Source organism: Salmo salar, chromosome ssa03 (genome assembly GCF_905237065.1).
Source record: "Salmo salar chromosome ssa03, Ssal_v3.1, whole genome shotgun sequence".
Taxonomy (NCBI): domain Eukaryota; kingdom Metazoa; phylum Chordata; class Actinopteri; order Salmoniformes; family Salmonidae; genus Salmo; species Salmo salar.
The window spans coordinates 100,029,405-100,052,535 of record NC_059444.1 but is presented as its reverse complement, the minus strand read 5'-3'; the positions used below and the strand labels follow the sequence as shown (position 1 = coordinate 100,052,535).

Sequence of the window (23,131 nt, the reverse complement as noted above, 5' to 3'; positions counted from 1 at the left end):
CCGTCCCTCCACTCTAACCACTAGGCTACCTGCCACCGCTCCACTCTAACCACTAGGCTACCTGCCGTCCCTCCACTCTAACCACCAGGCTACCTGCCGTCCCTCCACTCTAAACACTAGGCTACCTGCCGTCCCTCCACTCTAACCACTAGGCTACCTGCCGCCCTCCACTCTAACCACTAGGCTACCTGCCATCCCTCCACTCTAACCACTAGGCTACCCTGCCATCCCTCCACTCTAAACACTAGGCTACCTGCCGTCCCTCCACTCTAACCACTAGGCTACCTGCCGTCCCTCAACTCTAACCACTAGACTACCTGCAGCCCCTCCACTCTAACCACTAGGCTACCTGCCGTCCCTCCGCTCTAACCACTAGGCTACCTGCCGCCCCTCCACTCTAACCACTAGGCTACCTGCCGTCCCTCCACTCTAACCACTAGGCTACCTGCAGCCCCTCCACTCTAACCACTAGGCTACCTGCCGTCCCTCCACTCTAACCACTAGGCTACCTGCAGCCCCTCCACTCTAACCACTAGGCTACCTGCCTCCCTCCACTCTAACCACTAGGCTACCTGCCTCCCCTCCACTCTAACCACTAGGCTACCTGCCTCCCCTCCACTCTAACCACTAGACTACGTGCCGTCCCTCCACTCTAAACACTAGGCTACCTGCCGTCCCTCCACTCTAACCAGTAGGCTACCTGCCGCCCCTCCACTCTAACCACTCGGCTACCCTGCCGTCCCTCCAATCTAAACACTAGGCTACCTGCCGTCCCACCACTCTAACCACTAAGCTACCCTGCCATCCCTCCACTCTAAACACTAGGCTACCTGCCTCCCCTCCACTCTAACCACTAGTCTACCTGCCGTTCCTCCACTCTAACCACTAGGCTACCTGCCGTCCCTCCACTCTAACCACTAGGCTACCTGCCGTCCCCCCCCTCTAACCACTAGGCTACCTGCCTCCCCTCCACTCTAACCACCAGGCTACCTGCCGCCCCTCCACTCTAACCACTAGCCTACCTGCCATCCCTCCACTCTAACCACTAGGCTACCTGCCGCCCCTCCACTCTAACCACTAGACTACCTGCCGTCCCTCCGCTCTAACCACTAGGCTACCTGCCGTCCCTCCACTCTAACCACTAGTCTACCTGCCACCCCTCCACTCTAACCACTAGGCTACCTGCCACCCCTCCACTCTAACCACTAGGCTACCCTGCCGCCCCTCCACTCTAACCAGTAGGCTACCTAGCCGCCCCTCAACTCTAACCACTAGGCTACCTGCCGCCCCCTCCACTCTAACCACTAGGCTACCTGCCGCCCCTCCACTCTAACCACAAGACTACCTGCCGTCCCTCCACTCTAACCACTAGGCTACCTGCCGCCCCTCCACTCTAACCACAAGACTACCTGCCGTCCCTCCATTCTAACCACGAGGCTACCTGCCGCCCCTCCACTCTAACCACTAGTCTACCCTGCCTTCCCTCCACTCTAACCACTAGGCTACCTGCCATCCCTCCACTCTAACCACTAGGCTACCTGCCCCCCCTCCACTCTAACCACTAGGCTACCTGCCGTCCCTCCGCTCTAACCACTAGGCTACCTGCCGCCCCTCCACTCTAACCACTAGGCTACCTGCCGTCCCTCCACTCTAACCACTAGTCTACCTGCAGCCCCTCCACTCTAACCACTAGGCTACCTGCCGTCCCTCCACTCTAACCACTAGGCTACCTGCAGCCCCTCCACTCTAACCACTAGGCTACCTGCCTCCCCTCCATTCTAACCACTAGGCTACCTGCCTCCCCTACACTCTAACCACTAGACTACCTGCCGTCCCTCCACTCTAAACACTAGGCTACCTGCCGTCCCTCCACTCTAACCACTAGGCTACCTGCCTCCCCTCCACTCTAACCACTAGGCTACCTGCCTCGCCTCCACTCTAACCACTAGACTACCTGCCGCCCCTCCACTCTAACCACTAGGCTACCTTGCCGTCCCTCCACTCTAACCACTAGGCTACCTGCCGTCCCACCACTCTAACCACTAGGCTACCCTGCCGTCCCTCCACTCTAAACAGTAGGCTACCTGCCTCCCCTCCACTCTAACCACTAGTCTACCTGCCGTCCCTCCACTCTAACCACTAGGCTACCTGCCGTCCCTCCACTCTAACCACTAGGCTACCTGCAGTCCCCCCCCTCTAACCACTAGGCTACCTGCCTCCCCTCCACTCTAACCACCAGGCTACCTGCCGCCCCTCCACTCTAACCACTAGCCTACCTGCCGTCCCTCCACTCTAACCAGTAGGCTACCTGCCGCCCCTCCACTCTAACCACTAGACTACCTGCCATCCCTCCGCTCTAACCACTAGGCTACCTGCCGTCCCTCCACTCTAACCACTAGTCTACCTGCCGCCCCTCCAATCTAACCACTAGGCTACCTGCCACCCCTCCACTCTAACCACTAGGCTACCCTGCCGCCCCTCCACTCTAACCAGTAGGCTACCTAGCCGCCCCTCAACTCTAACCACTAGGCTACCTGCCGCCCCCTCCACTCTAACCACTAGGCTACCTGCCGCCCCTCCACTCTAACCACAAGACTACCTGCCGTCCCTCCACGCTAACCACTAGGCTACCTGCCGCCCCTCCACTCTAACCACAAGACTACCTGCCGTCCCTCCATTCTAACCACGAGGCTACCTGCCGCCCCTCCACTCTAACCACTAGTCTACCCTGCCTTCCCTCCACTCTAACCACTAGGCTACCTGCCATCCCTCCACTCTAACCACTAGGCTACCTGCCCCCCCCTCCACTCTAACCACTAGGCTACCTGCCGTCCCTCCACTCTAACCACTAGGCTACTTGCCGCCCCTCCACTCTAACCACTAGGCTACCTGCCGCCCCTCCACTCTAACCACAAGACTACCTGCCGTCCCTCCACTCTAACCACTAGGCTACCTGCCGCCCCTCCACTCTAACCACAAGACTACCTGCCGTCCCTCCATCCTAACCACGAGGCTACCTGCCGTCCCTCCATCCTAACCACTAGGCTACCTGCCATCCCTCCACTCTAACCACTAGGCTACCTGCCCCCCCCCCCTCCACTCTAACCACTAGGCTACCTGCCATCCCTCCACTCTAACCACTAGGCTACCTGCCACCGCTCCACTCTAACCACTAGGCTACCCTGCCGCCCCTCCACTCTAACCACTAGGCTACCTGCCGTCCCTCCACTCTAACCACTAGGCTACCTGCCGTAACTCCACTCTAAACACTAGGCTACCTGCCGTCCCTCCACTCTAACCAATAGGCTACCTGCCGCCCATCCACTCTAACCACTAGGCTACCCTGCCATCCCTCCACTCTAACCACTAGGCTACCCTGCCATCCCTCCACTCTAAACACTAGGCTACCTGCCGTCCCTCCACTGTAACCACTAGGCTACCTGCCGGTCCCTCCACTCTAACCACTAGACTACCTGCAGCCCCTCCACTCTAACCACTAGGCTACCCGCCGTCCCTCCACTCTAACCACTAGGCTACCCGCCGCCCCTCCACTCTAACCACTAGGCTACCTGCCGTCCCTCCACTCTAACCACTAGGCTACCTGCAGCCCCTCCACTCTAACAACTAGGCTACCTGCCGTCCCTCCACTCTAACCACTAGGCTACCTGCCGTCCCTCCACTCTAACCACTAGGCTACCTGCCGTAACTCCACTCTAAACACTAGGCTACCTGCCGTCCCTCCACTCTAACCAATAGGCTACCTGCCGCCCATCCACTCTAACCACTAGGCTACCCTGCCATCCCTCCACTCTAACCACTAGGCTACCCTGCCATCCCTCCACTCTAACCACTAGGCTACCTGCCGTCCCTCCACTGTAACCACTAGGCTACCTGCCGTCCCTCCACTCTAACCACTAGACTACCTGCAGCCCCTCCACTCTAACCACTAGGCTACCCGCCGTCCCTCCACTCTAACCACTAGGCTACCCGCCGCCCTCCACTCTAACCACTAGGCTACCTGCCGTCCCTCCACTCTAACCACTAGGCTACCTGCAGCCCCTCCACTCTAACAACTAGGCTACCTGCCGTCCCTCCTCTCTAACCACTAGGCTACCTGCAGCCCCTCCACTCTAACCACTAGGCTCCCTGCCTCCCTCCACTCTAACCACTAGACTACCTGCCGTCCCTCCACTCTAAACACTAGGCTACCTGCCGTCCCTCCACTCTAACCACTAGGCTACCTGCCTCCCTCCACTCTAACCACTAGGCTACCTTCCTCCCCTCCACTCTAACCACTAGACTACCTGCCGCCCCTCCACTCTAACCACTAGGCTACCCTGCCGTCCCTCCACTCTAAACACTAGGCTACCTGCCGTCCCACCACTCTAACCACTAGGCTACCCTGCAGTCCCTCCACTCTAAACACTAGGCTACCTGCCTCCCCTCCACTCTAACCACTAGGCTACCTGCCGTCCCTCCACTCTAACCACTAGGCTACCTGCCGTCCCTCCACTCTAACCACTAGGCTACCTGCCGTCCCTCCACTCTAACCACTAGGCTACCTGCCCCCCTCCACTCTAACCACTAGACTACCTTCCGCCCCCCCTCCACTCTAACCACTAGGCTACCCTGCCGCATCCCTCCACTCTAAACACTAGGCTACCTGCCGTCCCACCACTCTAACCACTAGGCTACCCTGCCGTCCCTCCACTCTAAACACTAGGCTACCTGCCTCCCCTCCACTCTAACCACTAGGCTACCTGCCGTCCCTCCACTCTAACCACTAGGCTACCAGCCGTCCCTCCACTCTAACCACTAGGCTACCTGCCGTCCCCCCTCTAACCACTAGGCTACCTGCCTCCCTCCACTCTAACCACCAGGCTACCTGCCGCCCCTCCACTCTAACCACCAGCCTACCTGCCGTCCCTCCACTCTAACCACTAGGCTACCTGCCGCCCCTCCACTCTAACCACTAGACTACCTGCCGTCCCTCCGCTCTAACCACTAGGCTACCTGCCGTCCCTCCACTCTAACCACTAGTCTACCTGCCGCCCCTCCACTCTAACCACTAGGATACCTGCCACCCCTCCACTCTAACCACTAGGCTACCCTGCCGCCCCTCCACTCTAACCAGTAGGCTACCTAGCCGCCCCTCAACTCTAACCACTAGGCTACCTGCCGCCCCCCTCCACTCTAACCACTAGGCTACCTGCCGCCCCTCCACTCTAACCACAAGACTACCTGCCGTCCCTCCACACTAACCACTAGGCTACCTGCCGCCCCTCCACTCTAACCACAAGACTACCTGCCGTCCCTCCATTCTAACCACGAGGCTACCTGCCGCCCCTCCACTCTAACCACTAGTCTACCCTGCCTTCCCTCCACTCTAACCACTAGGCTACCTGCCATCCCTCCACTCTAACCACTAGGCTACCTGCCCCCCTCCACTCTAACCACTAGGCTACCTGCCGTCCCTCCACTCTAACCACTAGGCTACCTGCCGCCCCTCCACTCTAACCACTAGGCTACCTGCCGCCCTCCACTCTAACCACAAGACTACCTGCCGTCCCTCCACTCTAACCACTAGGCTACCTGCCGCCCCTCCACTCTAACCACTAGGCTACCTGCCGCCCCTCCACTCTAACCACAAGACTACCTGCCGTCCCTCCACTCTAACCACTAGGCTACCTGCCGCCCCTCCACTCTAACCACAAGACTACCTGCCGTCCCTCCATCCTAACCACGAGGCTACCTGCCGCCCCTCCACTCTAACCACTAGTCTACCCTGCCTTCCCTCCACTCTAACCACTAGGCTACCTGCCATCCCTCCACTCTAACCACTAGGCTACCTGCCGCCCCTCCACTCTAACCACAAGACTACCTGCCGTCCCTCCACTCTAACCACTAGGCTACCTGCCGCCCCTCCACTCTAACCACAAGACTACCTGCCGTCCCTCCATTCTAACCACTAGGCTACCTGCCGCCCCTCCACTCTAACCACTAGTCTACCCTGCCTTCCCTCCACTCTAACCACTAGGCTACCTGCCATCCCTCCACTCTAACCACTAGGCTACCTGCCCCCCCTCCACTCTAACCACTAGGCTACCTGCCGTCCCTCCACTCTAACCACTAGGCTACTTGCCGCCCCTCCACTCTAACCACTAGGCTACCTGCCGCCCCTCCACTCTAACCACAAGACTACCTGCCGTCCCTCCACTCTAACCACTAGGCTACCTGCCGCCCCTCCACTCTAACCACAAGACTACCTGCCGTCCCTCCATCCTAACCACTAGGCTACCTGCCGGTCCCTCCATCCTAACCACTAGGCTACCTGCCATCCCTCCACTCTAACCACTAGGCTACCTGCCCCCTCCACTCTAACCACTAGGCTACCTGCCATCCCTCCACTCTAACCACTAGGCTACCTGCCACCGCTCCACTCTAACCACTAGGCTACCCTGCCGCCCTCCACTCTAACCACTAGGCTACCTGCCGTCCCTCCACTCTAACCACTAGGCTACCTGCCGTCACTCCACTCTAAACACTAGGCTACCTGCCGTCCCTCCACTCTAACCAATAGGCTACCTGCCGCCCATCCACTCTAACCACTAGGCTACCCTGCCATCCCTCCACTCTAACCACTAGGCTACCCTGCCATCCCTCCACTCTAAACACTAGGCTACCTGCCGTCCCTCCACTGTAACCACTAGGCTACCTGCCGTCCCTCCACTCTAACCACTAGACTACCTGCAGCCCCTCCACTCTAACCACTAGGCTACCCGCCGTCCCTCCACTCTAACCACTAGGCTACCCGCCGCCCTCCACTCTAACCACTAGGCTACCTGCCGTCCCTCCACTCTAACCACTAGGCTACCTGCAGCCCCTCCACTCTAACAACTAGGCTACCTGCCGGTCCCTCCACTCTAACCACTAGGCTACCTGCCGTCCCTCCACTCTAACCACTAGGCTACCTGCCGTCACTCCACTCTAACCACTAGGCTACCTGCCGTCCCTCCACTCTAACCAATAGGCTACCTGCCGCCCATCCACTCTAACCACTAGGCTACCCTGCCATCCCTCCACTCTAACCACTAGGCTACCCTGCCATCCCTCCACTCTAAACACTAGGCTACCTGCCGTCCCTCCACTGTAACCACTAGGCTACCTGCCGTCCCTCCACTCTAACCACTAGACTACCTGCAGCCCCTCCACTCTAACCACTAGGCTACCCGCCGTCCCTCCACTCTAACCACTAGGCTACCCGCCGCCCTCCACTCTAACCACTAGGCTACCTGCCGGTCCCTCCACTCTAACCACTAGGCTACCTGCAGCCCCTCCACTCTAACAACTAGGCTACCTGCCGTCCCTCCACTCTAACCACTAGGCTACCTGCAGCCCCTCCACTCTAACCACTAGGCTCCCTGCCTCCCCTCCACTCTAACCACTAGACTACCTGCCGTCCCTCCACTCTAAACACTAGGCTACCTGCCGTCCCTCCACTCTAACCACTAGGCTACCTGCCTCCCCTCCACTCTAACCACTAGGCTACCTTCCTCCCCTCCACTCTAACCACTAGACTACCTGCCGCCCCTCCACTCTAACCACTAGGCTACCCTGCCGTCCCTCCACTCTAAACACTAGGCTACCTGCCGTCCCACCACTCTAACCACTAGGCTACCCTGCAGTCCCTCCACTCTAAACACTAGGCTACCTGCCTCCCCTCCACTCTAACCACTAGGCTACCTGCCGTCCCTCCACTCTAACCACTAGGCTACCTGCCGTCCCTCCACTCTAACCACTAGGCTACCTGCCGTCCCTCCACTCTAACCACTAGGCTACCTGCCCCCCCTCCACTCTAACCACTAGACTACCTTCCGCCCCTCCACTCTAACCACTAGGCTACCCTGCCGCATCCCTCCACTCTAAACACTAGGCTACCTGCCGTCCCACCACTCTAACCACTAGGCTACCCTGCCGTCCCTCCACTCTAAACAGTAGGCTACCTGCCTCCCCTCCACTCTAACCACTAGTCTACCTGCCGTCCCTCCACTCTAACCACTAGGCTACCAGCCGTCCCTCCACTCTAACCACTAGGCTACCTGCCGTCCCCCCTCTAACCACTAGGCTACCTGCCTCCCCTCCACTCTAACCACCAGGCTACCTGCCGCCCCTCCACTCTAACCACCAGCCTACCTGCCGTCCCTCCACTCTAACCACTAGGCTACCTGCCGCCCCTCCACTCTAACCACTAGACTACCTGCCGTCCCTCCGCTCTAACCACTAGGCTACCTGCCGTCCCTCCACTCTAACCACTAGTCTACCTGCCGCCCCTCCACTCTAACCACTAGGATACCTGCCACCCCTCCACTCTAACCACTAGGCTACCCTGCCGCCCCTCCACTCTAACCACTAGGCTACCTAGCCGCCCCTCAACTCTAACCACTAGGCTACCTGCCGCCCCCTCCACTCTAACCACTAGGCTACCTGCCGCCCCTCCACTCTAACCACAAGACTACCTGCCGTCCCTCCACACTAACCACTAGGCTACCTGCCGCCCTCCACTCTAACCACAAGGCTACCTGCCGTCCCTCCATTCTAACCACGAGGCTACCTGCCGCCCTCCACTCTAACCACTAGGCTACCCTGCCTTCCCTCCACTCTAACCACTAGGCTACCTGCCGTCCCTCCACTCTAACCACTAGGCTACCTGCCCCCCCTCCACTCTAACCACTAGGCTACCTGTCGTCCCTCCACTCTAACCACTAGGCTACCTGCCACCCCTCCACTCTAACCACTAGGCTACCCTGCCGCCCCTCCACTCTAACCACTAGGCTACCTGCCGTCCCTCCACTCTAACCACTAGGCTACCTGCCGCCGCTCCACTCTAACCACTAGGCTACCCTGCCGCCCTCCACTCTAACCACTAGGCTACCTGCCGGTCCCTCCACTCTAACCACTAGGCTACCTGCCGTCACTCCACTCTAAACACTAGGCTACCTGCCGTCCCTCCACTCTAACCAATAGGCTACCTGCCGCCCCTCCACTCTAACCACTAGGCTACCCTGCCATCCCTCCACTCTAACCACTAGGCTACCCTGCCATCCCTCCACTCTAAACACTAGGCTACCTGCCGTCCCTCCACTGTAACCACTAGGCTACCTGCCGTCCCTCCACTCTAACCACTAGACTACCTGCAGCCCCTCCACTCTAACCACTAGGCTACCCGCCGTCCCTCCACTCTAACCACTAGGCTACCCGCCGCCCCTCCACTCTAACCACTAGGCTACCTGCCGTCCCTCCACTCTAACCACTAGGCTACCTGCAGCCCCTCCACTCTAACAACTAGGCTACCTGCCGTCCCTCCACTCTAACCACTAGGCTACCTGCCGTCCCTCCACTCTAACCACTAGGCTACCTGCCGTAACTCCACTCTAAACACTAGGCTACCTGCCGTCCCTCCACTCTAACCAATAGGCTACCTGCCGCCCATCCACTCTAACCACTAGGCTACCCTGCCATCCCTCCACTCTAACCACTAGGCTACCCTGCCATCCCTCCACTCTAAACACTAGGCTACCTGCCGTCCCTCCACTGTAACCACTAGGCTACCTGCCGTCCCTCCACTCTAACCACTAGACTACCTGCAGCCCCTCCACTCTAACCACTAGGCTACCCGCCGTCCCTCCACTCTAACCACTAGGCTACCCGCCGCCCCTCCACTCTAACCACTAGGCTACCTGCCGTCCCTCCACTCTAACCACTAGGCTACCTGCAGCCCCTCCACTCTAACAACTAGGCTACCTGCCGTCCCTCCACTCTAACCACTAGGCTACCTGCAGCCCCTCCACTCTAACCACTAGGCTCCCTGCCTCCCCTCCACTCTAACCACTAGACTACCTGCCGTCCCTCCACTCTAAACACTAGGCTACCTGCCGTCCCTCCACTCTAACCACTAGGCTACCTGCCTCCCCTCCACTCTAACCACTAGGCTACCTTCCTCCCCTCCACTCTAACCACTAGACTACCTGCCGCCCCTCCACTCTAACCACTAGGCTACCCTGCCGTCCCTCCACTCTAAACACTAGGCTACCTGCCGTCCCACCACTCTAACCACTAGGCTACCCTGCAGTCCCTCCACTCTAAACACTAGGCTACCTGCCTCCCCTCCACTCTAACCACTAGGCTACCTGCCGTCCCTCCACTCTAACCACTAGGCTACCTGCCGGTCCCTCCACTCTAACCACTAGGCTACCTGCCGTCCCTCCACTCTAACCACTAGGCTACCTGCCCCCCCCTCCACTCTAACCACTAGACTACCTTCCGCCCCTCCACTCTAACCACTAGGCTACCCTGCCGCATCCCTCCACTCTAAACACTAGGCTACCTGCAGTCCCACCACTCTAACCACTAGGCTACCCTGCCGTCCCTCCACTCTAAACAGTAGGCTACCTGCCTCCCCTCCACTCTAACCACTAGTCTACCTGCCGTCCCTCCACTCTAACCACTAGGCTACCAGCCGTCCCTCCACTCTAACCACTAGGCTACCTGCCGTCCCCCCCCTCTAACCACTAGGCTACCTGCCTCCCCTCCACTCTAACCACCAGGCTACCTGCCGCCCCTCCACTCTAACCACTAGCCTACCTGCCGTCCCTCCACTCTAACCACTAGGCTACCTGCCGCCCCTCCACTCTAACCACTAGACTACCTGCCGTCCCTCCGCTCTAACCACTAGGCTACCTGCCGTCCCTCCACTCTAACCACTAGTCTACCTGCCGCCCCTCCACTCTAACCACTAGGATACCTGCCACCCCTCCACTCTAACCACTAGGCTACCCTGCCGCCCTCCACTCTAACCAGTAGGCTACCTAGCCGCCCCTCAACTCTAACCACTAGGCTACCTGCCGCCCCCCTCCACTCTAACCACTAGGCTACCTGCCGCCCCTCCACTCTAACCACAAGACTACCTGCCGTCCCTCCACACTAACCACTAGGCTACCTGCCGCCCCTCCACTCTAACCACAAGACTACCTGCCGTCCCTCCATTCTAACCACGAGGCTACCTGCCGCCCCTCCACTCTAACCACTAGTCTACCCTGCCTTCCCTCCACTCTAACCACTAGGCTACCTGCCATCCCTCCACTCTAACCACTAGGCTACCTGCCCCCCCCTCCACTCTAACCACTAGGCTACCTGTCGTCCCTCCACTCTAACCACTAGGCTACCTGCCGCCCTCCACTCTAACCACTAGGCTACCTGCCGCCCCTCCACTCTAACCACAAGACTACCTGCCTACCCTCCACTCTAACCACTAGGCTACCTGCCGCCCCTCCACTCTAACCACTAGGCTACCTGCCGCCCCTCCACTCTAACCACAAGACTACCTGCCGTCCCTCCACTCTAACCACTAGGCTACCTGCCGCCCCTCCACTCTAACCACAAGACTACCTGCCGTCCCTCCATCCTAACCACGAGGCTACCTGCCGCCCCTCCACTCTAACCACTAGTCTACCCTGCCTTCCCTCCACTCTAACCACTAGGCTACCTGCCATCCCTCCACTCTAACCACTAGGCTACCTGCCCCCCCCCCCTCCACTCTAACCACTAGGCTACCTGCCGTCCCTCCACTCTAACCACTAGGCTACCTGCCACCGCTCCACTCTAACCACTAGGCTACCCTGCCGCCCTCCACTCTAACCACTACGCTACCTGCCGTCCCTCCACTCTAACCACTAGGCTACCTGCCGTCCCTCCACTCTAAACACTAGGCTACCTGCCGTCCCTCCACTCTAACCACTAGGCTACCTGCCGCCCCTCCACTCTAACCACTAGGCTACCTGCCGTCCCTCCACTCTAACCACTAGGCTACCTGCCGTCCCCCCCCTCTAACCACTAGGCTACCTGCCTCCCCTCCACTCTAACCACCAGGCTACCTGCCGCCCCTCCACTCTAACCACTAGCCTACCTGCCGTCCCTCCACTCTAACCACTAGGCTACCTGCCGCCCCTCCACTCTAACCACTAGACTACCTGCCGTCCCTCCGCTCTAACCACTAGGCTACCTGCCGTCCCTCCACTCTAACCACTAGTCTACCTGCCGCCCCTCCACTCTAACCACTAGGATACCTGCCACCCCTCCACTCTAACCACTAGACTACCCTGCCGCCCCTCCACTCTAACCAGTAGGCTACCTAGCCGCCACTCCACTCTAACCACTAGGCTACCTGCCGCCCTCCACTCTAACCACTAGGCTACCTGCCGCCCCTCCACTCTAACCACAAGACTACCTGCCGTCCCTCCACACTAACCACTAGGCTACCTGCCGCCCCTCCACTCTAACCACAAGACTACCTGCCGTCCCTCCATTCTAACCACGAGGCTACCTGCCGCCCCTCCACTCTAACCACTAGTCTACCCTGCCTTCCCTCCACTCTAACCACTAGGCTACCTGCCATCCCTCCACTCTAACCACTAGGCTACCTGCCCCCCCTCCACTCTAACCACTAGGCTACCTGTCGTCCCTCCACTCTAACCACTAGGCTACCTGCCGCCCCTCCACTCTAACCACTAGGCTACCTGCCGCCCCTCCACTCTAACCACAAGACTACCTGCCTACCCTCCACTCTAACCACTAGGCTACCTGCCGCCCCTCCACTCTAACCACTAGGCTACCTGCCGCCCCTCCACTCTAACCACAAGACTACCTGCCGTCCCTCCACTCTAACCACTAGGCTACCTGCCGCCCCTCCACTCTAACCACAAGACTACCTGCCGTCCCTCCATCCTAACCACGAGGCTACCTGCCGCCCCTCCACTCTAACCACTAGTCTACCCTGCCTTCCCTCCACTCTAACCACTAGGCTACCTGCCATCCCTCCACTCTAACCACTAGGCTACCTGCCCCCCCTCCACTCTAACCACTAGGCTACCTGCCGTCCCTCCACTCTAACCACTAGGCTACCTGCCACCGCTCCACTCTAACCACTAGGCTACCCTGCCGCCCCTCCACTCTAACCACTACGCTACCTGCCGTCCCTCCACTCTAACCACTAGGCTACCTGCCGTCCCTCCACTCTAAACACTAGGCTACCTGCCGTCCCTCCACTCTAACCACTAGGCTACCTGCCGCCCTCCACTCTAACCACTAGGCTACCCTGCCATCCCTCCACTCTAACCACTAGGCTACCCTGCCGTCCCTCCACTCTAAACACTAGGCTACCTGCCGTCCCTCCACTGTAACCACTAGGCTACCTGCCGTCCCTCCACTCTAACCACTAGACTACCTGCAGCCCCTCCACTCTAACCACTAGGCTACCTGCCGTCCCTCCACTCTAACCACTAGGCTACCTGCCGCCCCTCCACTCTAACCACTAGGCTACCTGCCGCCCCTCCACTCTAACCACAAGACTACCTGCCGTCCCTCCACCCTAACCACTAGGCTACCTGCCGCCCTCCACTCTAACCACAAGACTACCTGCCGTCCCTCCATTCTAACCACGAGGCTACCTGCCGCCCCTCCACTCTAACCACTAGTCTACCCTGCCTTCCCTCCACTCTAACCACTAGGCTACCTGCCATCCCTCCACTCTAACCACTAGGCTACCTGCCCCCCCTCCACTCTAACCACTAGGCTACCTGTCGTCCCTCCACTCTAACCACTAGGCTACCTGCCGCCCCTCCACTCTAACCACTAGGCTACCTGCCGCCCTCCACTCTAACCACAAGACTACCTGCCGTCCCTCCACTCTAACCACTAGGCTACCTGCCGCCCCTCCACTCTAACCACAAGACTACCTGCCGTCCCTCCATCCTAACCACGAGGCTACCTGCCGCCCCTCCACTCTAACCACTAGTCTACCCTGCCTTCCCTCCACTCTAACCACTAGGCTACCTGCCGTCCCTCCACTCTAACCACTAGGCTACCTGCCCCCCCCTCCACTATAACCACTAGGCTACCTGCCGTCCCTCCACTCTAACCACTAGGCTACCTGCCACCGCTCCACTCTAACCACTAGGCTACCCTGCCGCCCCTCCACTCTAACCACTACGCTACCTGCCGTCCCTCCACTCTAACCACTAGGCTACCTGCCGTCCCTCCACTCTAAACACTAGGCTACCTGCCGGTCCCTCCACTCTAACCACTAGGCTACCTGCCGCCCCTCCACTCTAACCACTAGGCTACCCTGCCGTCCCTCCACTCTAACCACTAGGCTACCCTGCCATCCCTCCACTCTAAACACTAGGCTACCTGCCGTCCCTCCACTGTAACCACTAGGCTACCTGCCGTCCCTCCACTCTAACCACTAGACTACCTGCAGCCCCTCCACTCTAACCACTAGGCTACCTGCCGTCCCTCCACTCTAACCACTAGGCTACCTGCCGCCCCTCCACTCTAACCACTAGGCTACCTGCCGTCCCTCCACTCTAACCACTAGGCTACCTGCAGCCCCTCCACTCTAACCACTAGGCTACCTGCCGTCCCTCCACTCTAACCACTAGGCTACCTGCAGCCCCTCCACTCTAACCACTAGGCTACCTGCCTCCCCTCCACTCTAACCACTAGGCTACCTGCCTCCCCTCCACTCTAACCACTAGACTACCTGCCGTCCCTCCACTCTAAACACTAGGCTACCTGCCGTCCCTCCACTCTAACCACTAGTCTACCTGCCTCCCCTCCACTCTAACCACTAGGCTACCTTCCTCCCCTCCACTCTAACCACTAGACTACCTGCCGCCCCTCCACTCTAACCACTAGGCTACCCTGCCGTCCCTCCACTCTAAACACTAGGCTACCTGCCGTCCCACCACTCTAACCACTAGGCTACCCTGCAGTCCCTCCACTCTAAACACTAGGCTACCTGCCTCCCCTCCACTCTAACCACTAGGCTACCTGCCGTCCCTCCACTCTAACCACTAGGCTACCTGGCGTCCCTCCACTCTAACCACTAGGCTACCTGCCGTCCCTCCACTCTAACCACTAGGCTACCTGCCCCCCTCCACTCTAACCACTAGGCTACCTGCCGCCCCTGCACTCTAACCACTAGGCTACCTGCCATACCTCCACTCTAACCACTAGGCTACCTGCCGCCCCCCACTCTAACCACTAGGCTACCTGCCGTCCCTCCACTTTAACCACTAGGCTACCTGCCCCCTACACTCTAACCACTAGGCTACCTGCCGCCTCTCCACTCTAACCACTAGGCTACCTGCCGTCCCCCACTCTAACCACTAGGCTACCTGCCGTCCCTCCACTCTAACCACAAGGCTAACTGCCGCCCTCAACTCTAACCACTAGGCTACCTGCCCCCTCCACTCTAACCACTAGGCTACCTGCCGTCCCTCCACTCTAACCACTAGGCTACCTGCCGCCCCTCCACTCTAACCACTAGGCTACCTGCCGCCCCTCCACTCTAACCACAAGGCTACCTGCCGTCCCTCCACTCTAACCACTAGGCTACCTGCCGCCGCTCCACTCTAACCACAAGACTACCTGCCGTCCCTCCATCCTAACCACGAGGCTACCTGCCGTCCCTCCACTCTAACCACTAGGCTACCTGCCGTCCCTCCACTCTAACCACTAGGCTACCTGCCGTCCCTCCACTCTAACCACTAGGCTACCTGCCGCCCCTCCACTCTAACCACTAGGCTACCCTGCCATCCCTCCACTCTAACCACTAGGCTACCCTGCCATCCCTCCACTCTAAACACTAGGCTACCTGCCGTCCCTCCACTGTAACCACTAGGCTACCTGCCGTCCCTCCACTCTAACCACTAGACTACCTGCAGCCCCTCCACTCTAACCACTAGGCTACCTGCCGTCCCTCCACTCTAACCACTAGGCTACCCGCCGCCCCTCCACTCTAACCACTAGGCTACCTGCCGTCCCTCCACTCTAACCACTAGGCTACCTGCAGCCCCTCCACTCTAACAACTAGGCTACCTGCCGTCCCTCCACTCTAACCACTAGGCTACCTGCAGCCCCTCCACTCTAACCACTAGGCTACCTGCCTCCCCTCCACTCTAACCACTAGGCTACCTGCCTCCCCTCCACTCTAACCACTAGACTACCTGCCGTCCCTCCACTCTAAACACTAGGCTACCTGCCGTCCCTCCACTCTAACCACTAGGCTACCTGCCTCCCCTCCACTCTAACCACTAGGCTACCTGCCTCCCCTCCACTCTAACCACTAGACTACCTGCCGCCCCTCCACTCTAACCACTAGGCTACCCTGCCGTCCCTCCACTCTAAACACTAGGCTACCTGCCGTCCCTCCACTCTAACCACTAGGCTACCCTGCAGTCCCTCCACTCTAACCACTAGGCTACCTGCCTCCCTCCACTCTAACCACTAGGCTACCTGCCGTCCCTCCACTCTAACCACTAGGCTACCTGGCGTCCCTCCACTCTAACCACTAGGCTACCTGCCGTCCCTCCACTCTAACCACTAGGCTACCTGCCGCCCCTCCACTCTAACCACTAGGCTACCTGCCGTACCTCCACTCTAACCACTAGGCTACCTGCCGTCCCTCCACTCTAACCACTAGGCTACCTGCCGTCCCTCCACTTTAACCACTAGGCTACCTGCCCCCCTACACTCTAACCACTAGGCTACCTGCCGCCTCTCCACTCTAACCACTAGGCTACCTGCCGTCCCCCCACTCTAACCACTAGGCTACCTGCCGTCCCTCCACTCTAACCACAAGGCTAACTGCCGCCCTCAACTCTAACCACTAGGCTACCTGCCGCCCCTCCACTCTAACCACTAGGCTACCTGCCTCCCTCCTCTCTAACCACTAGGCTACCTGCCGTCCCTCCACTCTAACCACTAGGCTACCTGCCACCCCTCTACTCTAACCACTAGGCTACCTGACGCCCTCCACTCTAACCACTAGGCTACCTGCCGTCCCTCCACTCTAACCACTAGGCTACATGCCGCCCTCCACTCTAACCACTAGGCTACCCTGCCGCCCCTACACTCTAACCACTAGGCTACCCTGCCGCCCCTCCACTCTAACCACTAGGCTACCTGCCGCCCCTCCACTCTAACCACTAGGATACCTGCCCCCCTCCACTCTAACCACTAGGCTACCCTGCAACCCCTACACTCTAACCACCAGGCTACCTGCTGTCCCTCCACTCTAAACACTAGGCTACCTGCCGCCCCTCCACTCTAACCACTAGGCTACCTGCCGGTCCCTCCACTCTAACCACTAGGCTACCTGCCATCCCTCCACTCTAACCACTAGGCTATACTGCCATCCCTCCACTCTAACCACTATGCTACCTGCCCCCCCCCACTCTAACCACTAGGCTACCTGCCACCCCTCCACTCTAACCACTAGGCTACCTGCCGCCCCACCACTCTAACCACTAGGCTACCTGCCGTCCCTCCACTCTAACCAAAAGGCTACCTGCCGTCCCTCCACTCTAACCACTAGGCTACACTGCCATCCCTCCACTCTAACCACTATGCTACCTGCCCCCCCCCCCTCCACTCTAACCACTAGGCTACCTGCCACCCCTCCACTCTAACCACTAGGCTACCTGCCGTCCCTCCACTCTAACCACAAGTCTACACTGCCATCCCTCCACTCTAACCACTATGCTACCTGCCCCCCCCTCCACTCTAACCACTAGGCTACCTGCCACCCCTCCACTCTAACCACTAGGCTACCTGCCGTCCCTCCACTCTAACCACAAGGCTACCTGCCGTCCCTCCACTCTAACCACTAGGCTACCTGCCGCCCCTGCACTCTAACCACTAGGCTACCTGCCGTCCCTCCACTCTAACCACTAGGCTACCTGCCGCCCCCACTCTAACCACTAGGCTACCTGCCGGTCCCTCAACTCTAACCACTAGGCTACCTGCCGTCCCTCCATTCTAACCACTAGGCTACCTGCCGTCCCTCCACTCTAACCACTAGGCTACCTGCCCCCCCTCCACTCTAACCACTAGGCTACCTGCCGCCCCTCCAATCTAACCACTAGGCTACCTGCCGCCCCACCACTCTAACCACTAGGCTACCTGCCGTCCCTCCACTCTAACCAAAAGGCTACCTGCCGTCCCTCCACTCTAACCACTAGGCTACACTGCCATCCCTCCACTCTAACCACTATGCTACCTGCCCCCCCTCCACTCTAACCACTAGGCTACCTGCCACCCCTCCACTCTAACCACTAGGCTACCTGCCGTCCCTCCACTCTAACCAATAGGCTACCCTGCAACCCCTACACTCTAACCACCAGGCTACCTGCTGTCCCTCCACTCTAAACACTAGGCTACCTGCCGCCCTCCACTCTAACCACTAGACTACCTGCCGTCCCTCCACTCTAACCACTAGGCTACCTGCCGTCCCTCCACTCTAACCACTAGGCTACACTGCCATCCCTCCACTCTAACCACTAGGCTACCTGCCGTCCCTCCACTCTAACCACTAGGCTACCTGCCACCCCTCCACTCTAACCACTAGGCTACCTGCCGTCCCTCCACTCTAACCACAAGTCTACACTGCCATCCCTCCACTCTAACCAGTATGCTACCTGCCCCCCCCCCCCTCCACTCTAACCACTAGGCTACCTGCCACCCCTCCACTCTAACGACTAGGCTACCTGCCGTCCCCCCACTCTAACCACTAGGCTACCTGCCGCCCCCCCACTCTAACCACTAGGCTACCTGCCGTCCCTCCACTCTAACCACAAGTCTACCCTGCCGTCCCTCCACTCTAACCACTAGGCTACCTGCCCCCCCTCCACTCTAACCACTAGGCTACCTGCCGTCCCTCTACTCTAACCACTAGGCTACCTGCCCCCCCTCCACTCTAACCACTAGGCTACCTGCCGTCCCCCACTCTAACCACTAGGCTACCTGCTGTCCCTCCACTCTAACCACTTGGCTACCTGCCGCCCCCACTCTATCCACTAGGCTACCTGCCCCCCCTCCACTCTAACCACTAGGCTACCTGCAGTCCCTCGACTCTAACCATTAGGCTACCTGCCGTCCCTCCACTCTAACCACTAGCCTACCTGCCTCCCATCCACTCTAACCACTAGGCTCCCTGCCGCCCCTCCACTCTAACCACTAGGCTACCTGCCGTCCCCCCCCTCTAACCACTAGGCTACCTGCCTCTCCAAATATAGGGTCTGTATTAAAACAGCAAATGTTCCACCTGTGAGTCCGTCCCCTACCGTCATTCTCATGTTGCGTGAGATGCTGGAACAACCTACTGGACAGCCTATAGCCTAGCCTAGCCTAGCCTAGCCTAGCCTAGCCTGCTGCAGGGGTGAGATACTGGACAGCCTATAGCCTACGGCCTAGCCTAGCCTAGCCTGCTGCAGGGGATGAGATACTGGATAGCCTATAGCCTAGCCTAGCCTAGCCTAGCCTGCTGCTGCAGGGGTGAGATACTGAACAACCTATAGCCTAGCCTGCTGCAGGGATGAGACACTGGACAGCCTATAGCCTAGCCTGCTGCAGGGGTGAGATACTGGACAGCCTATAGCCTAGCCTAGACTGCTACAGGGGATGAGATACTGGACAGCCTATAGCCTAGCTTGCTGCTGCAGGGGATGAGATACTGGACAGCCTATAGCCTAGCCTGCTGCAGGGGTGAGATACTGGACAGCCTATAGCCTAGCCTGCTGCAGGGGTGAGATACTAGACAGCCTATAGCCTAGCCTGCTGCAGGGGATGAGATACTGGACAGCCTATAGCCTAGCCTAGCCTGCTGCAGGGGATGAGATACTGGACAGCCTATAGCCTAGCCTAGCCTGCTGCAGGGGGTGAGATACTGGACAGCCTATAGCCTAGCCTGCTGCAGGGATGAGATACTGGACAGCCTATAGCCTAGCCTGCTGCAGGGATGAGATACTGGACAGCCTATAGCCTAGCCTAGCCTGCTGCAGGGGATGAGATACTGGACAGTCTATAGCCTAGCCTGCTGCTGGGATGAGATACTGGACAGCCTATAGCCTAGCCTGCTGCAGGGGATGAGATACTGGACAGCCTATAGCCTAGCCTGCGGCAGGGATGAGATACTGGACAGCCTATAGCCTAGCCTAGCCTGCTGCAGGGGATGAGATACTGGACAGTCTATAGCCTAGCCTGCTGCAGGGATGAGATACTGGACAGCCTATAGCCTAGCCTGCTGCAGGGATGAGATACTGGACAGCCTATAGCCTAGCCTAGCCTAGCCTGCTGCAGGGGGTGAGATACTGGACAGTCTATAGCCTAGCCTGCTGCAGGGGTGAGATACTGGACAGCCTATAGCCTAGCCTGCTGCAGGGATGAGATACTGGACAGCCTATAGCCTAGCCTGCTGCAGGGGTGAGATACTGGACAGCCTATAGCCTAGCCTGCTGCAGGGGTGAGATACTGGACAGCCTATAGCCTAGCCTAGCCTGCTGCAGGGGTGAGATACTGGACAGCCTATAGCCTAGCCTGCCTGCTGCAGGGGTGAGATACTGGACAGGCTATAGCCTAGCCTGCTGCAGGGGTGAGATACTGGACAGCCTATAGCCTAGCCTGCTGCAGGGGTGAGATACTGGACAGCCTATAGCCTAGCCTGCTGCAGGGCTGAGATACTGGACAGCCTATAGCCTAGCCTGCTGCAGGGGTGAGATACTGGACAGCCTATAGCCTAGCCTGCTGCAGGGCTGAGATACTGGACAGCCTATAGCCTAGCCTGCTGCAGTGGTGAGATACTGGACAGCCTATAGCCTAGCCTGCTGCAGGGGTGAGATACTGGACAGCCTATAGCCTAGCCTGCTGCAGGGATGACATACTGGACAGCCTATAGCCTAGCCTGCTGCAGGGATGAGATACTGGACAGCCTATAGCCTAGCCTGCTGCAGGGGTGAGATACTGGACAGCCTATAGCCTAGCCTAGCCTGCTGCAGGGGTGAGATACTAGACAGCCTATAGCCTAGCCTAGCCTGCTGCAGGGGTGAGATACTGGACAGCCTATAGCCTAGCCTGCTGCAGGGATGAGATACTGGACAGCCTATAGCCTAGCCTGCTGCAGGGGTGAGATACTAGACAGCCTATAGCCTAGCCTAGCCTGCTGCAGGGATGAGATACTGGACAGCCTATAGCCTAGCCTAGCCTGCTGCAGGGGATGAGATACTGGACAGTCTATAGCCTAGCCTGCTGCAGGGATGAGATACTGGACAGCCTATAGCCTAGCCTGCTGCAGGGATGAGATACTGGACAGCCTATAGCCTAGCCTGCTGCAGGGGTGAGATACTGGACAGCCTATAGCCTAGCCTGCTGCAGGGGTGAGATACTGGACAGCCTATAGCCTAGCCTGCTGCAGGGGATGAGATACTGGACAGCCTATAGCCTAGCCTGCTGCAGGGGTGAGATACTGGACAGGCTATAGCCTAGCCTGCTGCAGGGGTGAGATACTGGACAGCCTATAGCCTAGCCTGCTGCAGGGGTGAGATACTGGACAGGCTATAGCCTAGCCTGCTGCAGGGGTGAGATACTGGACAGCCTATAGCCTAGCCTGCTGCAGGGCTGAGATACTGGACAGGCTATAGCCTAGCCTGCTGCAGGGGTGAGATACTGGACAGCATATAGCCTAGCCTGCTGCAGGGCTGAGATACTGGACAGCCTATAGCCTAGCCTGCTGCAGGGGTGAGATACTGGACAGCCTATAGCCTAGCCTGCTGCAGGGATGAGATACTAGACAGCCTATAGCCTAGCCTGCTGCAGGGGTGAGATACTAGACAGCCTATAGCCTAGCCTGCTGCAGGGGATGAGATACTGGACAGCCTATAGCCTAGCCTGCTGCAGGGGATGAGATACTGGACAGCCTATAGCCTAGCCTGCTGCAGGGATGAGATACTGGACAGCCTATAGCCTAGCCTGCTGCAGGGGTGAGATACTGGACAGCCTATAGCCTAGCCTAGCCTGCTGCAGGGGTGAGATACTGGACAGCCTATAGCCTAGCCTGCTGCAGGGGTGAGATACTGGACAGCCTATAGCCTAGCCTGCTGCAGGGGTGAGATACTGGACAGCCTATAGCCTAGCCTAGCCTGCTGCAGGGGTGAGATACTGGACAGCCTATAGCCTAGCCTAGCCTGCTACAGGGGTGAGATACTGGACAGCCTATAGCCTAGCCTGCTGCAGGGGTGAGATACTGGACAGTCTATAGCCTAGCCTAGCCTAGCCTGCTGCAGGGGATGAGATACTGGACAGCCTATAGCCTAGCCTGCTGCAGGGGATGAGATACTGGACAGTCTATAGCCTAGCCTAGCCTGCTGCAGGGGATGAGATACTGGACAGCCTATAGCCTAGCCTGCTGCAGGGGATGAGATACTGGACAGCCTATAGCCTAGCCTGCTGCAGGGGTGAGATACTGGACAGCCTATAGCCTAGCCTGCTGCAGGGGTGAGATACTGGACAGCCTATAGCCTAGCCTAGCCTGCTGCAGGGGATGAGATACTGGACAGCCTATAGCCTAGCCTGCTGCAGGGGTGAGATACTGGACAGCCTATAGCCAACTGGCACACAGACTTTTGTGGAATTGACTTCTGCGCCCAGTGCGTATCCAAGCCTGCTCTGTTCTACTCTCCTATCCCCGCTCAGACACTCCGATACCTCTCCCTCTATCTATCCCTCTTTCCAACATTATCATTATATTGCAACAGTAGCCTAAAGCCCTCAGCAAAAGGGGGTCAAACTCTTCCAATTCAAAGCCACCCCGCGGTACCTCTCTCTTTCTCTCCCTCCCCTCCATCTCCTCTCTCTCTCTCTCTCTCTCTCGCTCACCAGATGAAGTCGGTGCAGTGGCTGCAGAAGGTTGGCTGCTTGAAGAAGCGAGCGATGAACTTGTGGTCCTTGACTTCGTGCACGTTCTTCTGTCGGAGGGCGCCCTGACGCGCGAATCCCCGCAGCGGTTTTTCCTCTCCGTCGCTGTTGCTGTTCGCTCCGGAGTCAGCCATCGCTTTCGTTCGGTTTAGGTTTCAACGTGGAAATGTGTGTTTTTTTGTATGTTGGGACTATAGTATACGTTTTTTTGGAGAACCTCAACTGTCCGTTTGTTTGTTTCACTCAGTGTCCGTGTCGTCCGTGTCTTGTGTGTGTGTGTGTGTGTGTGTGTGTGTGTTATCTCCGTTTGTAACGGGAAAGATCC

At 58.5% G+C, this 23,131-nt stretch overlaps 1 protein-coding gene across 2 annotated transcripts in view; it reads right to left on the bottom strand.

The window, feature by feature from the left end:
* The window catches only part of LOC106563911 (protein kinase C beta type), a 175,913-nt gene that overhangs the window by 152,718 nt on the left and 64 nt on the right, over positions 1 to 23,131 (bottom strand). For both annotated transcript variants that reach the window (XM_045715962.1, XM_045715963.1), the window contains exon 1: positions 22,768 to 23,131. This exon is cut by the window's right edge and continues 64 nt beyond it. In XM_045715962.1, coding sequence (XP_045571918.1) covers positions 22,768 to 22,940 — 173 coding nt within the window. In that variant the 5' untranslated portion in view covers positions 22,941 to 23,131. The remainder of the gene's footprint in view (positions 1 to 22,767) is intronic.